The 22370-nt window shown below is 45.0% G+C and overlaps 1 protein-coding gene across 7 annotated transcripts in view; it reads left to right on the top strand.

Moving 5' to 3' along the window:
• Positions 1 to 22370, top strand: part of KCNMB2 (potassium calcium-activated channel subfamily M regulatory beta subunit 2) — a 143586-nt gene that overhangs the window by 110003 nt on the left and 11213 nt on the right. For 4 of the 7 annotated variants that reach the window (XM_027685688.1, XM_027685693.1, XM_027685690.1 and 1 more), the window contains exon 2: positions 17097 to 17207. The exons of the other annotated variants lie outside the window; for them this stretch is intronic. In XM_027685688.1, the coding sequence (XP_027541489.1) occupies positions 17097 to 17207 (111 nt within the window). The remainder of the gene's footprint in view (positions 1 to 17096; positions 17208 to 22370) is intronic. 7 annotated transcript variants of the gene reach the window in all.

The following is a 22370-nucleotide window of genomic DNA, read 5'->3' as shown; positions in this document are numbered from 1 at the left end:
CGTTTAGATTGGAAAAGACTTTTAAGATCATCAAGTCCAAGCATTAACCCAGAACTGCCAAGTCCACCACTAAACCATGTCCCTACATGACACATCTACATGTGTCTTGATCTACATGGTCTTTTAAATCCCTCCAAGGATGATGACTCAACCATTTCCCTGGACAGCTTGTTCCAGGGCTTGAAAACCCTTTTGTTGCAGAGTTTTTTTCCAATATCCATTCTAAACCTCCCCTAGCACAGCTTGGAGCCATTTCCTCTTGTCCTCTTTCTTGTTACTTGGGATAGAATACCAACCCCCACCTGACCACAACCTCCTTCCAGGTAGTTGTAGAGAGCAATAACTTCACCCCTGAGCCTCCTTTTCTCCAGGCTAGGCAACCCCTAGTTCCCTCAGCTGTTCCTCAACAGACTTGAGCTCCAGACCCTTCCCCAGTTCTGTTGCTTTTCTCTGGACACATGAAGTGAGGGGCCCAAAACTAAACACAGAATTTGAGGTGTGGCTTCACCAGAGCTGAATACAGGGGAAGAATCCCTTCCCTACTTGTGCTGGCCACACTATTGCTGATCCAAGCTGGGATACCACTGGCCTTCTTGGCCACCTGGGCACACTCTGGCTCATGTTCAGCCAGTTGTCGAACAGCACCCCCAGTCCTTTCCTGCAGGGCAGCTTTCCATGCTATAACCCACGTGGAATTCAGCAGGTTACAATGTACATGGAAAAGTCTGGCCATGCAATGGTATTTCATACAACGCAACTGCTGTGCACCCAGCTGTCTTGGTTTATCACTTTTTACAGGTCTCAGCAGTGTCTCCCAGTTGAGTGTTCCATTAACTTTTTCACCCCTTATTTCTTAAAAAAGCCCAGAAGTAATCTTAATCCCCCTTATCTGGCTATACTATTATCTTGCTGCATTCCTGGTGCCTTCACACAAAGATTTTGTGGAGCTATGTTTTTTCACTTAGCCCAAAATCGGCTTGGAGGAAGACAGGGCAAAGAGGCCTCTACTTGAACAAGCTAGAAATAGAAATTAGTCTTAGTTTGTGCCTGGTTTTAATTCAGATCGGATTAGAGCTGGGTTTGTTTTACTGCAGTTTAAGAGAAGGGAACATTTTTCATGTGAGATGGGAGATTGATTCCTATTAGATCCTCCCTTCAGATTAGTCCCTTGGAGGAGTCTAGGTTGATCCACGTGCTCTGGCCTGCTGGGACCAGCAATTAACCCAACCCTGTCAACTCTGGAAAGAATGTCACTGTGACATCAGTAGTGTTCTTTCCCCTGTGGAACTGAGGGTATTTGTAGTGAGAAAAGGAGGTGTAACATTGGCAACTGTTTAAATACAAATGACCGGGAAGAAAAGGTACAAAATCCACTTCCTTTAGCATGAGATTGAAGTATTTTTGTGGATCATGCATTTGTAATAGTTTGCTGTATTAATAAATTCAGTACAGCAGCTTTCAAGTTTGAAGCAAGTCTCTTTAGTCTATTCCTTCAGAAAGTGCAGTCCAAAGGCTATTGATCTATTTGTACAGATAAACACCTCACAGAGTTATCAGAATCAATGCACACACTCAGGCAAAGATTCAATACAAATAATAATAAATAAGTGCAGACACAGGAAATAGAAATGTACAATTTAAAACTGATTGAAATGCTGACCCAAATAGCTGTTTGTGTGCATTTCTGCAAAGGCAATTCCAAGAAAGGGAAAGAGGGTGCAAAAAGTAAGTGATAATTTCAGAAGTGGCAGACAGGAGAAGAGACAGGTAACATCCAGCTCAAAGGAGATGGGCAAGGGATGGGTAGTGGTGGAAGCACCACTTGATTTTATTCATTTTTTTTATATGTATATGAATTTTAAAAGACTTTGTACAAAGCAAGGTCTAAGCACTGTTATTGAAATCTACCCAGAGGAGAGTAAAGGAGTAGCACAGCTACCTGCATACATGTTTACCATAGCTGGACAGCCTAATTTTGCACCCTTTTTTTTTTTTTTTGAGGTCAAAAGAAGTTTTGACATGATGTCTGTTTGTGTTTTGCTGAGCCATTTTCTTCTGCTTTGGTTGTGCCTGAAGCTGCCATGAGATGAGATGAGATGGGATGGGGTGGGCCTGGGCCAGCCACCAGTCTTTCAAAGTACATATCAGCCAGTTCATCAGTTCAGGATTTTAGCTGATGACTGTGTGGTAGGTTTTGGGTCGTGCCTATCCTACAAGGAAATCTTGAAATTATTATTTCAATTCTTCTTCAAGGCCTAGTAAAGTCCAGGAGCCCCAGCTGCTCCATGCTGGGTATAGAAAGAGCAAAGAAAGGCCATTTCCAGAACTGAATAACTCACAATGTGCTCTAGTTTCATTTCTGGTATGCCCCAGACAAAGATATTAAAGGCAGGTTCAGGCCAAGTGTTGCCTCACCCAGTTCAGTGCATTACATCCTACCCTACAAAGTGAATCCCAGCTGTGAACAGCCATGCTTTGTTTGACTTTAAGTTGAGGAACGGCAACAGCCTGGTTTTCTGGGGAGAAGTCACAAGACATGTACAATTTCATCTCATCCACTTTAGTGTTAAGAGCTTGCAAAAAATTACAGTAATTACCAGCTGAAAAAAAATGGTTTAGCCTGGGAGGCCAAGTCCTTCAGAAGTTCATCGGGTTTGCCAGAAAGATTTAAACTTTTCCTAGAATCAGGAAAGAGGCTCCATTGCAGTCCCAATGCATTAAAACAGGCATATCTTGTGCATTGTTACTGAGAATATCTGATGTGAATCAGCATTGGCTTATCCCAACAATCAAACACCTCCTCTCCATGTAGGCAGCCCAAGCACACCAGGAGCATGAGCGAGCAGGACTTTGGCACCAGCCTGAACCTCAGAGTTCCTCGGTACAGTCACACAGACACAGACAGAGTCAAGCATCTGCTGTGTCTGCAGAGGTTACAGAGGTACAGAGGTACCAGTCCTTTGCTGATACCAGACAATGTGGTGCTGTGGGAGTCAGCAGAGATGCCCTGATGGGTACTGAACCCGGGAAGTAAGAGCTGAGAGAACAAATCCAGGTGGTTATGTAGAAAACACTACACAAATGGGAAAGGAGAAGTAGATTGGGAGCAACCTCAGATGGTAAAGCACGCTATTTAAAAGAAACAGAGAAGCATAAGTAAATTGTGGAGGTTCTTGGCAAAAGACCCAGTGAAGGTGACAATGGGAGATGGCTTGGAACAGAGGTTAGACCAGGTCTTAAACCTGCCAACCACAGGATACCAGGAGGGTCCATGAGGACCCACAGGCTGATGACAGTCCTCCTCACAGCTTCATGCAGGTCCACCCATACCTGCTGTTCCTCACACCCCTCCCCAAGCACCCATCAGGAGGTGCTCAGCACCCAATGGACTGGACCTGGGCTTTCACCTGGCACCACTGCTCCTCAAATACTTTCCAGGTGGGAGAAGCAGAGGGCTGGTCACAGACTGATGTAATTCAGCTCCACAGAATCCACACCAGACATCAGGAAGACATTAGAGGACTGCTGAACACAATGCTGGGGGTTGGAAATGGCACTGAGTTTCATGCAGGGTCCAAAGGACACTTAGGGGAAGAAAGAGAGAGAGAGGTTAAAGGTTTAAAAAATATTTTGATAAAAAAAAAGCAAGATACTGTCAAGAAGTCCATCAGAAGCCAAGATTTAGCCAGATTTGCTCTTTTTTAACCTTCAGCATGGGATCAGATCTCAATCTTTCTATTCTTGGTAACAGCTGATGAACGCAGTGTAACAAGGTATTAATAAACATCTGCCCAGCTCTTATATTAATATGGAGAAGAATTAATGGAGGTCTTAGCACGTTCATATTTTCTAATTATGGCAGATGACTTTATTTATAGAAATAATAGAGAGAATGGAAATTGTCACTGACACCATGTCAATATATGTAATGAAATCCAATCATTTAATTGCATTACATTTGGCTAAGGAGTCACATCAATAAGGGGCCCTCCTTGGAGCAGTTCAGTGGTCGGTACGTACTTCGTGTTAGGAAGCTATTAAGATTAATGTTTTTTCAATGAATCACAGGGAAAATAAATCATCTCTGACACACCTATTCCTGTGCCTCAGACCTCGAGAGGGACAAGGCTGGGGGCAGAGCTTTCCACCCAGAGAGGTGAAGGCCACTGCCCTTTGTGTAGCTGTCTGATCTTCATGCTCATTTCTGGACACCCATTGCTTCCAGTCCCCAAAGCATCCAAAATAATGAGATATTACCCAGACTGAAGCCTGTGCTGTAGTTCAGCTGTCGCTGGCCATGGCTAAGCCAGCTCATGCGTCAGCTCTGCTTCATGCAGTGCCCTCCTCTCCACCACGATAAAGTATCACCAGTGCTTCTGTGGGAATGATAACATACTATACCACTGAGATAAATAAAGCACAATGTTAAATCTTGATATGTTTACACCTCCTAAGAGAGGGGGAAGAGGCCTATAAAATTCCCGCTAAAGGAGACATGGCTGTTCAGATTGTTTGCAGCTTGACAGGTAAACCCTGCAACCAGTTTTTATTGAGAGTTGCTGGCATTGGTCTTAGAGGGCTATTGGGATTTAAGAAGGTTTTGGATGACTACTGTGGCTGTTTCTCAAGGTTTTGAAGTACATTTCATAAATGTTCAGTTCAGACAGGCAGCTGGGGAAGTTTGGCTCTCTCCTCCCAGAAGCAGGGAAAAGTAAAACAAAGACACAATTATGGTGGCAGATGGTCTGGTACACACAGAGCATTGCTGGTAATTTTGCTCCTTGTACACTGAAGAAGGAGATCTGGAGTGAGGTTGAAAAACCAAGAAGGTCCTCTAGTTCTCTCTTGTTCTTCCAAAATGTGTTTCCTAATCCATTCTGGTCTTCCAAAGCTATCAGTCTGAATTAATGAAAACAGAGCAAGGGAATGGTACTATTTCTATTAATTATAGAGGCAGGTTTGTGCAATAAACAGAATTCATACCCCTACAGTGCTGCTTAAGTACCTATAATTCAGCTGCTCTGTTCACAACTGCAGCATCTTATTCACATTGTTTTACAAATTAGCAAACCTGGAACCAGCAGCTGAGTACAGTGTGATGACATTTAGTTTAACTACGGGGGATCTGATCTGCCGAAATCCATGGGTGGTCTTCCAGTGCCGCTTTTCACTGTGGTTGAGTTACAGCTCCCAAAGTAGGTGCTCCTAGATCAGCTCCATGTTTACCATAGGAGTGAAAATACAGAGCCTTAGGAAATAGTGTCAGTTACTTATGGTAGCTGCTGGTACTCTTCCAAGTACTGCCAAACTAACATTTGGGGACCCCTGGTGGCCTAGTGGTTAGCATGCAGGACTCTCACTGCTGCGACCACGGGTTCGAATCTCAAGTCCCCCGGGCAGATGGTAGCTCGTTAGCCCTGTGAGGCCATCCATCTATGAGAAGGTCACTCTAAACAAACCTACGTCCTGAGGACCTCACTGCCATTGTCCAAGCTTGCTTGGCCCCGGCAGATGAACCTTAGGATTAAAGGGTGGGCTCAGTTCAGCGCAGGCTGTGTCTCACCTAAAAAATCCATTGCGCAGGCTGGAAAGGTAAAAGACCTTTCCCCAAATCTTCGCTCGCGAAGACTGGCCATTATTGAGGCCTGAGTTCGGACTTCTCCTGGATCTGCCCTGGTCACCAAAGCTGGACAGTTGCTCAGTGAGGTGGTCAGATGAACCCACCTGCACAGGAGAAGCTGTTCAGTTCCAGACCTCTCACTCACTCTCACAGAAAGGCAATTCTCACTCAGTGTTTTGCACTGGAACTTCAGTACTGAGATGGGTATCTTCCAGGAGCTAATACAAAATAACTTCCCACAAATGGCCCAGCAACCCAAAATCTATTCCTGCAGCCTGACAATTTCAGTGTGTTGCCAGCTCACAGCTTTGCTGCCACCAGTTCCTTAAGGCAGTTTTACCCAGCACTGTTGAAAAGGAAAACATTCACTGTGCCCGGGGGGAAATGAAGCATGGAAGTCCCGTTATCACTGACAGAAGTTTTGTTTCTAATTCCCCATCTGCTCTTCTGAATGTTAACCTGCAGTGCTGGCACATAACTTAAATGATAAATAAGGATTCCAAATAGGAACCAACAAATATTAGTCAGATAGGCTGGTGGTGTCTGCAAAAATGTGATGTGGACACTCATGTTTCAAGAAAGAGAAATGAAACAAAAAAGCAATGTTGCATAACAGTCAAGGGAAAATGCTAACACAGGATAGGACAAAGTAATGGTCAAAACCGGATTTATTTTTTTTAACTTTAATCCATATAGGATCCTTCACAGCTCCTCATTCCTATTCTTATTGTTACTTGTGTTTAGCAGCTGAATAAAATAGCAGTCAAGGCAAGAAATATGGGAAGAGAGTAATAATGTGATGCATAGTGTTAACTCGCTGATTTTGGAAATATTCATTTATCTTGGTTAAATAAAAGCTTAGCCCAAGTACTAAGCCAAGTAATCATGATTAGGGAGAGAAAAAGACATTCACCTCCTTGGAAACTCAATACTCTTCAACAGTAATAGCACTGCAGTGACATTGTTCGAAGCTGGACACTTGCAGTAATTAATATAGATTATTGCCATCTGAGGAATGGAAGTATCTGTGCCTGCTCCTACCATTGTTTTAATTTCAGACCAGTTATGAGACCAAAAATACTTTGGGTTTTTGTTTCATGGACACGGCCCCTTCATTGTTCAAGCCCTCAGAGGACAGCAGAGATTTTGTTCTCTTTATTGGTTCAAAACTGCATAGAGGGCATATGTACACTGTTCTCTCTTAGAGAGACTTTGCCTTTGTTCTTTCTCATTATCTTTTTTCCTGACTCTCAAGAAAAATTGGTTTTATGCTAAAAACTATATTACAAGAACACATCTATTAAGAGATTCATGAACTCTCAAGCTATTGTTTTTCTAAGGAGGATGAATCTGCATCTGTATTGTCCAGTGTATCACTGAACTCATCTGCAAAGCAGGTGCTTTAGTGCTCACACTGATTTCTGACCTATTAGCCTGGTGCAGCACTGCATTAACCTGAGTGCATCAGCCTTGTCTCAGAGTCCATCAGCTCTTCAACTCACCGGATTTCCCATCCACTTCACACCACTTCTGTGCCTTTCATTACTACCTTGCTGCAATATGCAGTTGTTCCTACTCTTTGTTGTGTGGGCACATCACTACTGTCTGTGTTGTGTTCCCTGTCTTTCTAATACTCTGCCTTAATGTGACCCACTTAATTTCTAACTTTCTCCCAGCCTTGCTCATCAGACTGGGTTTGATCTGTGTCCTAACCATGAAGGACTCCATTAGAAAGGCTTTCTCCTTGCACTGGAAATGATCCTCTGGGGCACTTTCCCTGTAAGAATTAGGATTTTGCATTGTTTTTCTAATCAGCCAGTTGGCTTCTGTCCCTAATATGTGACTTGGACATCCTTACCCTCACTCCACAGCCTATTACAAAAAATATCTGGTCATATATCAGCAGGATTCCCCAACTGGTGAGCTTGCTATACCATGTTTAGGGGTCATTAGAAATATTACTACTACAATATTCCCACCCAGCTGCTCTATTTTGCTGTGAATAGCAGAACTAGTCAATGGAGAGAAATCCCTTCCATTCAGTTAATATCTTAATATTGAGCTCATTGTTAAAACAACAGTTCCTCGCCACTAATCAGCACAAAGCAATCAGGCAGAGCAAATAGGGAGCTCCAGAGGACACTTGCATGAGTTCAAAGGTCCACAGAGCTGTAGTCATGTTGCACATGACTTAGACTCAAGAGCCAATAGGCAGCTGCACCTGCAGAATTACGTTTGAAAAAATAAGGACACTAAGAATATTAATTTTCTGTGAAAATTACATGAAATGTATGCAGGAAAAAAATATATCTGGAGCTTTTCTACAGCACTTGGGCACAAAATTTTGCTTTGTGAATTTGACACAGCAATTGATCATATTCAACTAAGAGGGCTACAGATGGTGAAGTCTGTGTTCTGAAAAGATGACAAACCACCGCAGAGTGCTTATGATGCAAAATTTACCCTTTTGTAATAAGACAAAGAGGAAAGATGCTCATGGGAACTAAACTGGGTGTATGCTTTTACCAGACAGTTGTTTATTTCCCAGCTCCATTACTCGGTATCAGTAGTATTGTGGTATTATATGTCTTTTCCTGTCAAGCCCTTTCCTTAGTTTCAAAGGAGACAAGTAATTTCTACTCAGTGTCTGTCATAACCAGGTTTCTAAGCTGATGTGGCAGGACTATTCACAACCTATTTGTAGACATCCCTCTGCATCCAGAGATCCTCCAGCAGGTCCCAGAGACCAGTGGTAATGGAACACAACTACCAACCAGCTAGAGACCCAAGCTCATGCTCCTCTTGTTCCTCCAATCCAGCAGCCTCTGACATTTAGATCTCAACAATCTATTCCTTGCGTATGCCAGCAGATTTAATACAGCATTGTTCACTGACAGCCAGGGAAGCTAAACCAGCACAGTTAAATAACTTGCTTGAATTTCCAGTTCACATTGGCAGGGCAAATCCAGCACTCACGGTCCTCTTCCCTGGTCACTGTTTTGGATCAGATCCTTTACAAACTGGCCTGCACAAACATGGTGGAAAAGCAGTTGCCTGCAATGGTGAAGTAGCTTTACACCAATACCCAAAGCAGAGAGCCAACCTGCTTACTGGGGGAGCAGCGTGGGCTGGAGCACTTGTCTGAACCAGGGGTGAAGCCAGGGAAGAGCTTTTTGCAAATCATGTCCTTGCTCAGCGTCTCTGTGTCAGACCTGTACCTTTGCAGTATTAACATGGCCGTGGTCATGGTCTCTAGTAAGATGTGACACGTGAAACCTCAGCAGTGGTCTCGTATTGGTGCTGACTGCCCACCCGTCAGGAGCGCACGCGTCCAGCCAGCTGCGCTCTGCTAGACCCTCATAAAAATTAACAAGAAGTCTAAATGCAGGCTGCTGTATTTTGCCACAGAAAATAAAGTCAAACAACAGCTATAACTGGGGAGGGGAGGGGGGGAAAGGGGAGCAGAGAAGGCAGACCAAAGGCAACATAAGAGTTGTATTTATTTTCTAATCCCATCTCTTTTAGTGTCTGTGACGAGCGCTGTAACTAAAGGAATCTAACTGAATTAGAATTTCAATATGTCCTGAGCAGATTGGAGCTGTTTCCATTCACGAGCAGCACGTCCCAGCTGTAATTGCCTGCTTGCTTATCCATATAGCTCTTTACAGCTAATCCAAATGCAGACTCAAAAATAAATAGTGCCAGAGCATTCACTTCCCGCTGGGCAGTAGTTTTAGCTCGCCTCTGCCTTTGCTTTGTTCCGGATGGTGCTCTCGATGGCAGAGGGACTGACTCAAAGGAGATAAAAGATGATTGACCCGCTCAAGAAAAGCCACTCCTGCTGTATCTGCCCTGCCTGTTTTGTCCTTTTCCTCTGGGTGCTGCTTTGTCTCTGTTTATCTTTCTCTGCCCTCACCTCTCTCCCAAGCCACATCACTCCTGCAATCTACTTCTCCTTCGTGGCTTCCCTAAAAGCTCCTGGTGTCCTCTGTGTCCCCAGAAGCACATCACCCTTCCTATCTGTGCACTCCTACCCGTAAACACACCACCAGGATTTTAGCACTGAAATTAAGCTCCCTCTTTAGGGATACTTAAAAGCCGTGCACTTCTCAGATTAGGTCTTCTCTGGAGGGGTGTAAAGCTGAGGCACAGTTGCACAAAGCTGGACAAGGTGTCCCCATGGATGGGACTTGGCACAACCACAAAGCAAGGCTCTGCCTTTGCTCTCTGACGTGGGAATCTGTACGTGTGTTGGCTCTCATCCCTTCTCGCTGGGTGGAAGGTGGTTGTCCACCATTTTTCAGGCTGTTTTTTCCACTACAACCACCCCAGACTTCCTGGAAGCCTTAGACAAAGTCTCAGCAGCCTCTGTGCCTCTGTCCATCACCTGTAAAACAGCAGTGCCAACACCCTATTGCTTCACAGTTTGGGGTGTAAATCCCAGGTCCCTGAGATGACAGTGGTGCAGGGGCATAAGAGCTGAGTAAGAAGCCACTTCAGCTTAGTCAGAGGTGTCCAAACCCCACCATGGGACCAATTGTTCTTAAAAATAATATTTTTAGTGTCCAGAAGAGCCTTGTCTAAGATTTAATCAAGTAGGTACCCATGAAATCTCAGCTGGAGAGAAGGTCATTCCCTCTTGATGACCATCAAAGAGACTGATCTCAGCACGGAGCTAGAGCTAGAAACACCTTCCTGGGAGCAGAGAAGCAATGCCTCCACCTCATCTCCTTTCTCTCACTCCCTCTCCATTTTCCACTGGTTTATCATGGCATGACCACAAGCCACAGAGCATCTTCACTGTCACTCACATGCTCTTAACCAGCCAGCCTGGTCCAGGGCCATATAGCTCTTCTGGTGCAGTGCAGTACCCAAGGTGATATATCCCTCTGCAATGGCAGAGAATTGCGCTAAGATTTACAGGAGAGCATCAAGTGAGGTAGTGCAGCACTTTCACTGCCTTCATCCTTACCCCCAGGATCCTTCTCCATCAGTGTAATACTACCTGGTCTTTGGCAGAGCAGATCTCCCCATAAAACTCTCTTGGCTCAATTGGATAGGAGTTGCAAGGGAGTGACCCCGCAATTGCCACTGCTGCACCCCATCCCAAAGCCAGCCCATTTTATGCCACTTTGTGCCCTTCTCCAAAGCCAGAGAGCAGCTGAGATGATGAATAAAGTGCTTGTCCAATGTGTCACTTGCTACGTTAATTCCAATTCAGCACAGAAAGCTAAAAATGTTTGCAGAATCCTGACAGGCAAAGGGGACAATTATCCTCAGCTGCTCCTCACAAATGTTGATCCCCGTGACTGCAACATGCCAAGGGAGGCATTGCCTCGTGCTTGGATTGCAAACTCACCAGCACCAAAACATGAGGATGGTAATAAGGGCTGGCTCTTCACTGCATGCTCTGCTACCTGGAGATGACCTGGAAGTGTCCTCTGGCAGGTACAGCAATGAGACCAAGCACATCCCTTGTACAGATGAGGAAGCTGAGGCCGTAGTGTCAGACTGCTCCAAGGCAATCAGAAGGTCACCAAAGAAGTTATGATTCTCTTGCAATGACAGACAGTAGCTCCCTCCTTGTAGCTGACCGGGAGACACGGGAATTTCTTTTATAAGTTGCTGTTTCAATCAACTAAATCAGAATAATTAAGACTATGACAGTGTGGCCAAGGTGAGTGAAATGAATTGTCACTGGGACAGTAACGTATAGGAAGAGGCACTGGGGGGAAAAAAAAAAGGAAAAAAGAAAAAAAAAAAAGAAAATTGGAGAAGGAAGTTAAAAAGATCAGGAAGAATAAAGACTATAAAGTCTACAGCCATGCTGGGTGGGCTGTTTAGACTCGTACTAGGAAGGGGAAGCCTAGGGATGAAAGGCATCATTAAATGCCAAGGCTTGAAAGCTTTTTCAAAACGCAGAAAGTCAGCACTGGAACGAAAAACGTCATGAAATGGAAACCTGGAAGCTTCAGAGGTTACATTGGAATATTTAATTTAGAAGTGTGAACATATTGCATATTGTCATGTAGCAGGGAGATGCAGATACCTCAGCCTTTCTGAATATCTCTCCTACTCCTCTATATACTGGGGAGAGGGAATTAACAATTGTGAAGGATGACTTCACATTTGAAGAAATTTTGCCTTTGAAAACAAACCCAAATGCCACTGTGTTCCACACACAGCTTTCGTTTTCACTGGCAGCCCCATGGTCTACCTTTGGACATGAAATGTCCCAGACATGCTTGTGACATGGGAGCCCAGCAAGACCACCCTGTGTCCAGGATGTCTCCCTCATTCAACTAAAAATCTAGATGGAGAGCTCAGCTCATCTCTGAGCTCTAGGGAGATTTAGGAGAAGGGTCAGAAATAGAGGTGAATCATTAATGAAGCATCATTAGCCATCAGTCCTCCTAAACTCTTGTCAGTACATTAACGCCAGCTGCCCATTGTCCACTTTCCCCTTGCCATAATGAAGAACCCCAAATTCAAGGTCATCTGCCAATGGAATTAGTCAGTTAGTGCAGCTGGAGCTCCTGAGATGCTGCAACAAGGGCAGTAATTTATGTCCTTCTGCCCTGCACCAGGCCCATTATCCTGGGAAGGAGCACAGTCCAGTCACGAGGCAGAAATACACCATTTGATATTGTTGTTGCTGCTACACAATTTAGAGCTGCTGCTGCCAGAGCCTTAAACGTTCCCTAAGTGGTGACTGTCTTCTGCTAATGCAGATGCATTTCTTTTGTGAGCCAGCTTACTGCTGTTCTTGTTGGTCTATGCTTGCTGTCCTTCCATTTTGGATGCAGACAAGGGTCCTGGGTCCAGCTCTTTCATTCTTTCAATACCAGGACTGGAAAACTCCCCTGGGTCATCTCCTGAATCAGACAGGGTCGTCTTCGTACAGTAGTTATCTCCACCACTCTGCCTGGGAGATTGTACCATGCTCTAAGGCACCTAAATGCCAGATTACCCCCCAGTCAGGCTACACTTTACATCAAAAATTCAACAGGCCACTTTATTTACTCTCCTATCCTTCATCACACAATACTTCTTCTCTGTTTTCTGGCTCATCAAAGCCATAGGAGAACATGCAATCATCAGACATAGGCATACATAAGACCTATTGGGACGTAAAATCTAATTGTCCATACTCAGTGAATTCACCTCAAAGTGAACGACCATCTCCTTGCAGGTTGCCTTTGACACTTGGTTTCAGCCTCTTCCTTATCCCATGGGTGATGGTGGATGGGACCACCCCAAAAAAAAGGTCTATCCAATCATGAGAGAGATCAAATATCTTCCATTCCTCAACAGCAGCTGCTCTGTCTGTCCATGAACAGGCACAGGCAGCTGTGTGGTGACACTGGGAAAGGTTAATATGTGGACTAGTAGGAAAACTTTGGGGTTCACAGAGACCTCCCTTGGGGTTCAAATGAATCCTCTGTCTGGGAAGCATCCAGCATCCAGAGCACTTTTCAGCACAGGCAGTGCTGGATGTGGGTATATTCAGACAAAGCTGAGGTGATCAGTGATTATATCTGTAAGTGAATGCTTTTGTTGCCTTTTGATGACTCAGGGTGTCTTTTATGAGGTAAAATTAATGCAAGTGCTTCTCTTTTTACAGTGGCCACACTGCCCAGGAAATGAAATGCCATAAGGGGAGCAAAGCTCATTAGTTTGGTGCCGTAAATGGTTCTCCAAGGTCTCAGAAAACCTATGATTAACATAAACATAGACAGAGGCAATTACCAACAAACATATATATAAAACCCAGCTTTCCATCTAGAAACATGGTCTGCGGTATCCCTCTTTGTCTGTTCATAGATGTGGAGACCTAGAGGTAAGAGACTTTTCATACCAATCGTGACATGAACCAAAACCTGAGGAAGCCAGCTGAGGGTGAAAGTGAGGACTACAGAGCACATAACAGAGTTCCCAAGGTACCAGCTAAGGGATCTTGCAATTCACCCTCAGAATTATATCCTTTTTTGGAGAAAATTGAAGCAAATCCTATCCTGGCATGTTTTCTTCACACTGAAGTCTTCTCTCAGGCGGTTACTGTTAGGTGGACTTCTAGGACAGGGCAGAGCAGTTCTAATCTTATAAGAACTACCTCAAGTCTTCATCTTGTTATAGCTGGAAAAGTGTAAATCTTGTCAGGTTTTCTAGCAAGTTCCATGAGATCCATCAGAAGGTAATGTTCAAGAGGAGGACAAGAACAGAGGAGGATAGAAGGAGTGGGTCAGCCACAGGTAGGCTGTGTAGGCGTCGCAGGCCCACGTATTTGTAGGAGACTGAGTGCTTTTTACTCTGTGTTTCTCACTTTAACCTTGTGTATTTATTCAGAATAGCCCCAAACATGAAGAATGAGGCGTTTTGTAAAAACCAAAACTTGGTCTCCTGTCTCTGTGGCAACCATGTCAAGAGACAACTGTGTTTTGCCACACAGGCAAATAGTGAAGGAGACAGGGATGTTTGGGCAAGGTCAGGCAGAAAGCTCAGAGTTCCAACTCTAACAAAAGTCACATCAAGTATGGGAGTTTATGGATAACCTGCCCTATAGGAATATCCCCCACAGACTCCTGATAGTCAAAAAGCAGCTTGAAGCACCTCTTCTACTCTGTTTTTAACAGGTATTGTCATGACTTTAGATGCTCCGTCTGTTCAAGCAATAGCACAACACACTCTGAGTGTGAGGCTGACATCCTGCAGTAATGAGTTTCGCAGGCTGATTACTTGTTGCATGATAAAAATAAGTTGCCAGCAGCTGACTCGGAGAGGCAGTGGGAAAAAAAAAAAAAAAAAAAAGAAGTAGTGCTACTTGTTTTCTCAGAAAAGAGAGAGGGGGTAGGGAAGGAAGAAGGTTTACAAACCTGCCTTGGGACTAACCCAGGGCAGGAGAAAAGCATGGAGGTTTGTTAACTGACCTGGTGGGGCAGGACATGGTCATGTAGGTTGCAACGGTTTTAAGTTATGTGTCCTCCAAAAGTCTTCCAAAGGAGGTCTTGGGGACTTTGTGTTGTTATTGGTCCACAAAAGGTTCTTACCTTACATCTAACCCCTGCCTAAAGGAACCATGGGCTTCAGTTGCTTACATCTGACCTTTGGAGTAGCTGCTATGATGTCATCAGTGTTACAATTTTACACAAAATTAGGTGTGCAATTGTGTGTTAAATAGTGGTAGTTAGCTTGGATTGCCCAACTAATGAAGCAGGCAGCATTAATGTTGTCACATATGGACTGCTCCAGGGCACTGGCAATATAAGGGAGTCTGAAATCACTCCAACTTAGTGGGAAGAGAGACATCCCTTTATCTCCTCTGGCATCCCCACAGTGGGACAGATCCCTCTAACCCAGCTCTCACCCCAGCAGTGCTCCTGCAGTTTGCTCTGGACATTACAAATCTGCCTCCCTGCCCAGGCAGTCTTGCCCAGGTTGTCCCTGTAGGCTCAGACAGGTGGCAGAAGCTGCTGATCACCTCTAACATGTGCACAAGTTTTGCTTAATTAAGAACAGACTCTCTAATAGCATTCATCACCATCTCCTGATGGCTCTGGGACTACTCAGACTGTGGCAGCACAACCAGTCAGGCTTTTCTGTCATACCATTCATGTGTGACATCCTAGAGGGTGCAGTGGCAAATATATAATTTTATTTTTCAGCATTGAGGGACTCAACCTGGGACAGACTCAGTCCAGCATCCAGTCTGGTCTCCAGGCCCTTGGATAGTTGCTCTGAGCCTTCCTGCGTGACTTGGTGCAGAAACACCAGCTGGGTGGTCACTGTGGTGCTGCCTTAGGTAACATGGGTGCAAATCTTACCTACCAGAGTGAGGATTAGGCCCAAGGTCTTACAACTGAAATTTCTGACCAATATCACTGTGAAAACATTTAGTCAGTGACTATATTGGTTAGATCCTGGAAGATGCTACTTCACCTTCTAAACTATAGTTGTTTCAGGAAGGAAGTGCTTCATCTTGTTGTTTATTCCCCAATACTTAACTATAGTCATTGTAAGGAAAGAAGAGTCTTTTTTGGCTCTCAGGCTGTAGTGATGACCACAGAGTCAGGGAATGGGCTGGGGGAGATTCTCCTCCTTTCTCCTCCCTTCTTTTGGACCACCTTCTTGTCCAATTTGCTGTTCACAAATGCAGTACAAAAGCTTTGTCAAATAGTGCCACCTCTTATTTTAAGCAAATCTCAGTCCCAAGACAGCATTTCTGAGCATGGCAGCAGGATCCCAGCAGGGAGGAGGTGACAGGGCCACCAGTTTGGCCCAGCCAGCTGCCCAGCTGGGGTGTGAGTTTGGCATGGGGCTGCACCAGGGATCCTGTGGTGGAGCTCTGGGCTAATTCTAATTGGAGAGCCCAGTCCCTTGGCACCTGTCTGCATATGGATGGATTTTGGCTCCTGTTCATGTCAGTCTTCCCCTGCAGCCACCTCTACAGTATTTAAGTATTCTCCTGGTTCACCACTATGCAAATATTGAAATTAGCCCTTTGCATGATTATGTAGATAGTGACATTACAGACTTCTTCAGATCATGTGCCTTCTCTGCTGACAGCATCAACCATCAGTTTCATTTTTCAGTGAGTTAAAGAATGGCCCCCAGTGTATAAAAAACTTCACCATTGAAGTATTTGGTATTTGGAATATTTCTTTTTTTTTTCCCTTAAGCTTTTATCTGAATACATTAAAACCACAAAGTGCTGTGCTGTGAAATAATGCAAAATACAGCCCTCACAGAAAGGGTGCAGTTCTCAGAAATGGAGATTTTTAACTGAGCCTCACTAAAACCAGGAGGAGACCAGAAGGGGCTCTGAGGGGAGCCATAGCCTCAGTAGCAAGTCCAATATGGCCTGAAACCCTGAGAGAAGGCAGTAGGTGTCACACCCTGCAGTTAAACATAGACACCCCTGGGCAGGGATCTAACTGGTCTGGCCAAATGGCCTCGGGATAGTAATTTCTCCATGGGAAAAGACATCTTTGTCACATCAGTTACATTTCCACAAAATGCTGCATTTACATCTCATGTTTGTGCCTTATTCAGACACCTTCCCTGAGAGCCTCATTGTACTGAGAGCTGCAGAACAACCAAAACCCTGTAATGAGTGTGTATGTGCTTAAACAATAGCCATTTTGTCTCCCAGAAATACTGCCGTAAGAACACTGGATGCAGCTATTACCGTTTCTTAAACTCCTGATGATTTCTTGCCCATGGTGTGAATCCTTTGCAGTGTGGAGCACAGCTAAGCCTGATTAGCCAGCCTCACCTTTTACCAGTGGGGCTAATGGGATTTATTCTCCATTCTCACTCCCTGATCTCTCATCCCCGTTAGTTTACATCTCACCTTGAGTTAAAAAACAGTTCATCTTCAGAGCACAGTGGGCATGGCCACAGGGGATTTGGCACGCTGGATGTTATGTGGTCTGCCACGTTGGATGGGCAGTGACAAAAAATATCCCTCTTCCCCCAGGTCCTTCCATCGTCCCACTGCAGCGAGCAGAGCCAACACTGGGCAACCCTCTAAAATGTTTATTTGGACCAGTGGCCGGAGCTCTACATCTTACAGACATGATGAGAAAAGGTAAACGGCACCTGTGCTGATTGTCTCTTATGGGTTTGAATCTTCAGGAGTGTGGCCTGTGGCTCCTCCCCGGTGGTGGCAGTGGAGAAGGAGGAGGGATGCAAAGGGTGTCCATTCTGTGCCTCACAACCCTGGCTGCTGCTCCACTGAGCACAGGATCAGCCAGTGAGTGCCAGGATTAACATGCCGTGCCAGAATAGAGCAGAGGGGCAATGCCATAGCCAAAGTTTTCCTTATTCTCACACATCAGCACACTGACCATCTCTGAGGGCAGCACACACACATTTAAAAGCACACTAATCCCCAGCCCCAGGTTTGCAGTCCCAATTCCAACCCCTGTGAAGCCTTTTTGCAGGTGTCCTTCCTACTTCCAGCCATTGGCCACACTGCTCCTGCACCCTCTCCAGACAACACACACATGCAGTGCCTCCTGTTCCCCAGCCAGATCATTGCCCCACATGGCTTTTACACATCTGGATGATGCATCCAGCTGTCAGAGATGTTTTCTGGTTATACAGACACATGTGAGAGGATTGCACAGTAGCTGGAGGATGCTAAGCTGATTGAAAGTGAACTGGTAGCTCACCAGCCCACTTAAGTGGTGTTGCTGGAGGGAACAGGCTGAAGGAGACAGCAATAGATGAGTTACTGGATCTCCCAGAGGAGCAAGGAAGTACGCAAAAAAGAAGGAAAGGGAAGGAGAGGTTTGAAGTCCATAGACAAAGGCAGTGCTCCACTGGGAATGAAAGAAGTTAAATATCAATGATGAAAGAACAATTGTCAGTAATGCTCAGACTCATCCTTCCAAAATCTCTCTCCTTTGTAGTAAGATTTGCTGGACAGCTTGTCTTGTCACAACAAGGACACATTTGCCTTTCTTTTCTTTCATTTGCCCCTTTCCTCCTCTCCTTCAGTTCCTCTTGCAGTCACTATTACGTGTAATCACAAAAAATCAGACTCCAGTGAAACAAAAGCAGATATCAGTGCATCTACAGTGCCAATTAGCAAAACACACTTCTCAGTTATTCTAATGAGACATTACTGCTGGCATCTGCTTGGGAAAATACACTCCTGAATTCAGGCAGCAGAGCTGCCCTCAGGACCCTGAGATTCTTTGGAGAACTGGCCCATTTGCTGAACTTTTCTGCAAAGCTTGCATAGGTGTTCAGCTCGTTGGATAATCTGATCCCAAACAGATATTCTGAAGACCAAAAGGCCAGCTTGGAAGCAGGTTTCCATGAACTTCCAGTTGGAGCTGGTTATCTAACTGCCTCCTGTACTTCTGCAAGTCTCTTCTTTAATTGAATTTTCCCCAGGCTAATGTTCTCCTGCATTAAAACACTGTCATGGTCCAAGGTTAGACACTTGGAGGAGATATCTGCCCACACCTGGGGCTGGCTGGAAGCCAAGTGCTCCTGATTAGCATTGCCTTTGACTTTCACCATGCCTTGTTGTGGGGCTTATTAACCTGAGCTGAGGGCTGTGCTAAACAGGACTCATCGGTGCCTGGTCAGCCTAAACCCTCAGCAGAGCTCATCCCTGTCTGCCTGCAGAAATAGGGAGCAGGGAGCAGTATCTCTATGCCTACACACCAGCCATGGGAAATTCAGGTGCCTTGTCAAGCCTTCGGGTGGGTTTATTTCCCAAGTGGTCCTGTGGAGCTGTACAGAAGGAATTGTTTGTACCTTGTGAGTGATTAATGAAATGCAGGAGGGAAAGGGAGGAAAAGAAAATGGAAATAAGAGAATGCTGATGGCAGCCTCAGGACTGCAGAGGAGAGGTGTGAACACAGAGCGAGTGTTGCCAGTGGGAGAAACTCATCCACCAGCGTCTGGCAGTGATTTCAACACATGTAAGGTCACCAGCACCATCATTATATCAAACAGGGGGTACCTTTGAGAGAAATTACTTGCCTTAAATGACCCTTTCCTAGGAATTTTGTTCTTTAGAATTCAGACAGGAAGATTGTCATATAGATGAGCAAACTTGTCACCTGCTACACATGCTACAACCACAGACCTTTGAGGGATTGCACTTTAATATTAACTGTGCTGTAATGAGTCACTTGCTGTAGAGGAATCACCTCCTCCTGGGTGGAAGGTATCTCACTCAGGAATCTTTTTTTGGAGGATCAGCACCAAAATATGTGTATTTCATTGGTATTTTAGCCATTGACAGTTCCCCAGCTGCCACTTCTTATGCTTTGAAAAACTAGTCAAGTCCTCATTCTTTCTCAGATGTCAGTGAGGCTTTCCACAACACTGTAAGCTTGGGAAACCAAAGCATTCGTTTGGTTTGGTTCAGTTTGGTCCAGTTTGGTGGGGAAGAGGGAAGGAATTGAGTGAACAAAATCTGTTAATATAAATAGGAATCCTTCTGCAACCATCACTGAGACTTTTCTGAGAGCTCCAGAGAGATTTCCTGTTGCCATAGGTCTAGTAACAAAAAATGCAGCTAAACATACCTGTAAAGAAAAGGAAGTTGGCTTCAGAACAGAAAAGTCCCTAAGCGTTGGGAATTCTACAGGTAAGATACAGGACAGGTTTTTGACCATTGCATTCAGGGATTTGTCATGTCAGTAAACACCTCACCATGCGGTAATTTGATGGAGATGTGCATAACAGCTGTGATATCAGAGTAGTGAATGTGAATTCAAAGTCATTCTGAATTATTTAGACAGGTAGGCACCTCCATCTGACGAGCATCATGACTGCATGGTGCTGGAGGAGGCAGTGCCTCTCTCAGCATCTCTTCGTGGTCCATTTGCAAGGGAAGGGGTTTGAAGGCAGGTAATCTGAGTTTATTTGGAAAAAAAAAAGAAGTAATTGCAGATGTCTGGTTATTGTTGTTTTAGCTTTCCCATGAGGAAACAACACCCTTTGCAGAGCTCCTAGGTCTCCTTATTTTGGAGCAGGAGATCATGTAAAGATCTGCTGACCACACTGCAGAGGGATCCCTGCACTGCTGCTGTGCAGAGAGACGCGGAGAGGGAATTCTCTGCTCTGTCCCGAGCAGGCATGGTCACGGCTGAGATTTCCTCTCTGGCAGCTGAGCCCGGGTAGAGCAGCCAGCCCATATCCTCGGAGCAACTTGGCAAAAGGAACATGGAGATTTAGCAAGGGAGAACTTCAGTATGGAAATTATCGAGGGAGCAAAGACCTTTTGTCCTTGGAGGCATGCTTCCTATTAAATGTCTTTGCACAGGGTGGAGAGACCCCGTGTTCTGACACCTGGGACTTCTATAAAAGCAAGCAGCCCCCCTCAATGTCATATGTGGGGAGTTGTCACAAGTAATCACAAGTATTAGATGGAGTCACCTAGATGAGTAGTGTCTGGCATGCAGTGATCTGTACTTAAATACCCCATAGCAGTCATCTAAATGTGGCTGTGCAGCTCTGGGATCCAAAATCAGCCAGCTAAGCACGGCATTCTTCCAGCTCACCAAGCAGAAGGAGGTCCCTGGGCTGTGCCAAAAGTTCACAGGTACACAAAATCCACCCCCAGGCAGCAGCAAACACACGTGTGCAGGCCGTGGCTCCAGCAAAGGAGATGCTGAGGCTGCTCTCCCAGTGGCCAGATATTGCACACAACATACTGTGTTCCCCAAACCAGGGCTCTAACGGGCAAAAACTTGAAGTTTGGTGATAGCAGATGTTCCCAGTACCCTGCAGAGAAAACTGGCATCTCCCCATGCAGGCACGAGCGTGAGGAGGAGGAGGGAGGGTTACTCAGCGTGTCTCCTGGGCTGTGATGGAACTGGTGTGTCACACGCTGACACGTGCCACGCCACCACACACTTCAGTGGGTGGTCACCAGGCTGATGACTGGCAGGGATTCAGGAGAAAAAAACTCCTCAGTGAGGTGCACCAGGCTACCACTTTGCTGTTGTTTGGGGCTTTGAACAACAAATATTTGCAAAAGAGCAACTGAACCAGGGCTCCGAGCCTGACCTCAGAGGCAGAGCTTTCTTCTGCTTTATTTACTATGGCAGGTGAGCATGAAGGGTCCACCTGGCAGGTGGTCACCACACACTGTCCCCTTTGCCAGTCACCTGCCAGATAGCTCATTTCTACCACATACCCTTCAGCCCATCCTTTTCTTCTGATGGCATGTTTCTTGGCTCGAGGCCACATGGGAAGCATTTGTAAGCGCTCTCAATTAGCCATTTGTTTTTAAATTGTCCATTTGTATCCCTGTTGTGTCCTAGCTGCTCCGATGGCACTAGTGAGCGATTGCACTGTGTCTGTTTTATGTCTGCGCGCCGACATAAGTTATGCTGTGTGACCGGTTAATGTGCTGGAACTGCATGACAATCTCTGCCTTCCTGTCTGCTTCCACTTGGGAGCAATGCAAATCCTAATAGCAGCTCTCAGAGTTAAATACAGTTTGATAAATAATAATAGAAAAGTAACATTAGATTATTACTCTGCATTACTTCTTTGAAGGCAATTGCATCTGCCAGCTCACAATATATATTTTTTTTTTCCCCGAATAACACAGAAAATTTTGACAGGCTGAACTACCATTTCATTTCCAACTAGGAAAACATTGACAAGCTTTAAACAATGGTTTTGAAGAGAAACCATGGACATCTAAAGATATAGATTACAGTTGGATGGAGAAACTTCAAGAGGTTCTAGGTACAGGAGACTATTGACTGCAGTACCATCTCAGCAAGATTTTTGCTATAAAACCCCACACCATATGTGCTTTTCCTGACTGTGACTCATCACCTAAATACAAATTCAATTCCAATCTCAGGGAGTCTATGATTAAACATATTTTTTGTTGTTGTTTCTACTGTGTTTATGTATGATTTTATATCTGTCTTAACTCTATTTCTTTGTCCTTAATAGTCAATGTAAGTCATCTGGCTGATCTGACTCAGTGCTTTTTTCCACGGTTGAGTGAAACTTGGTGGTTTCAGCTTAAATGAGTGGTGGGTTTGCCAGAGCCCAAAGTGATGTTGATGTTGCTCACCTGCCGTTTTGCAGACAGTAGAAGAGGAACTTCTTCCACGTGTACTACTGTGTCCATGTTATGGTGGTGCCAGGGCTCAGAGGTGTGCGGTTCACATGCTTCGGGTGCTGCCTGGATGATTCAAAAGAACCATAACAGAAAACACAGGAGATTTTGACCAGCCTCAGGTCTGTAAGTACATTT

The sequence above is a fragment of the Neopelma chrysocephalum genome, unplaced genomic scaffold, assembly GCF_003984885.1.
Source record: "Neopelma chrysocephalum unplaced genomic scaffold, ASM398488v2 Primary Assembly neopelma1_69, whole genome shotgun sequence".
NCBI classification, from domain to species: domain Eukaryota; kingdom Metazoa; phylum Chordata; class Aves; order Passeriformes; family Pipridae; genus Neopelma; species Neopelma chrysocephalum.
This window is presented reverse-complemented; position numbering and strand designations above follow the sequence as displayed.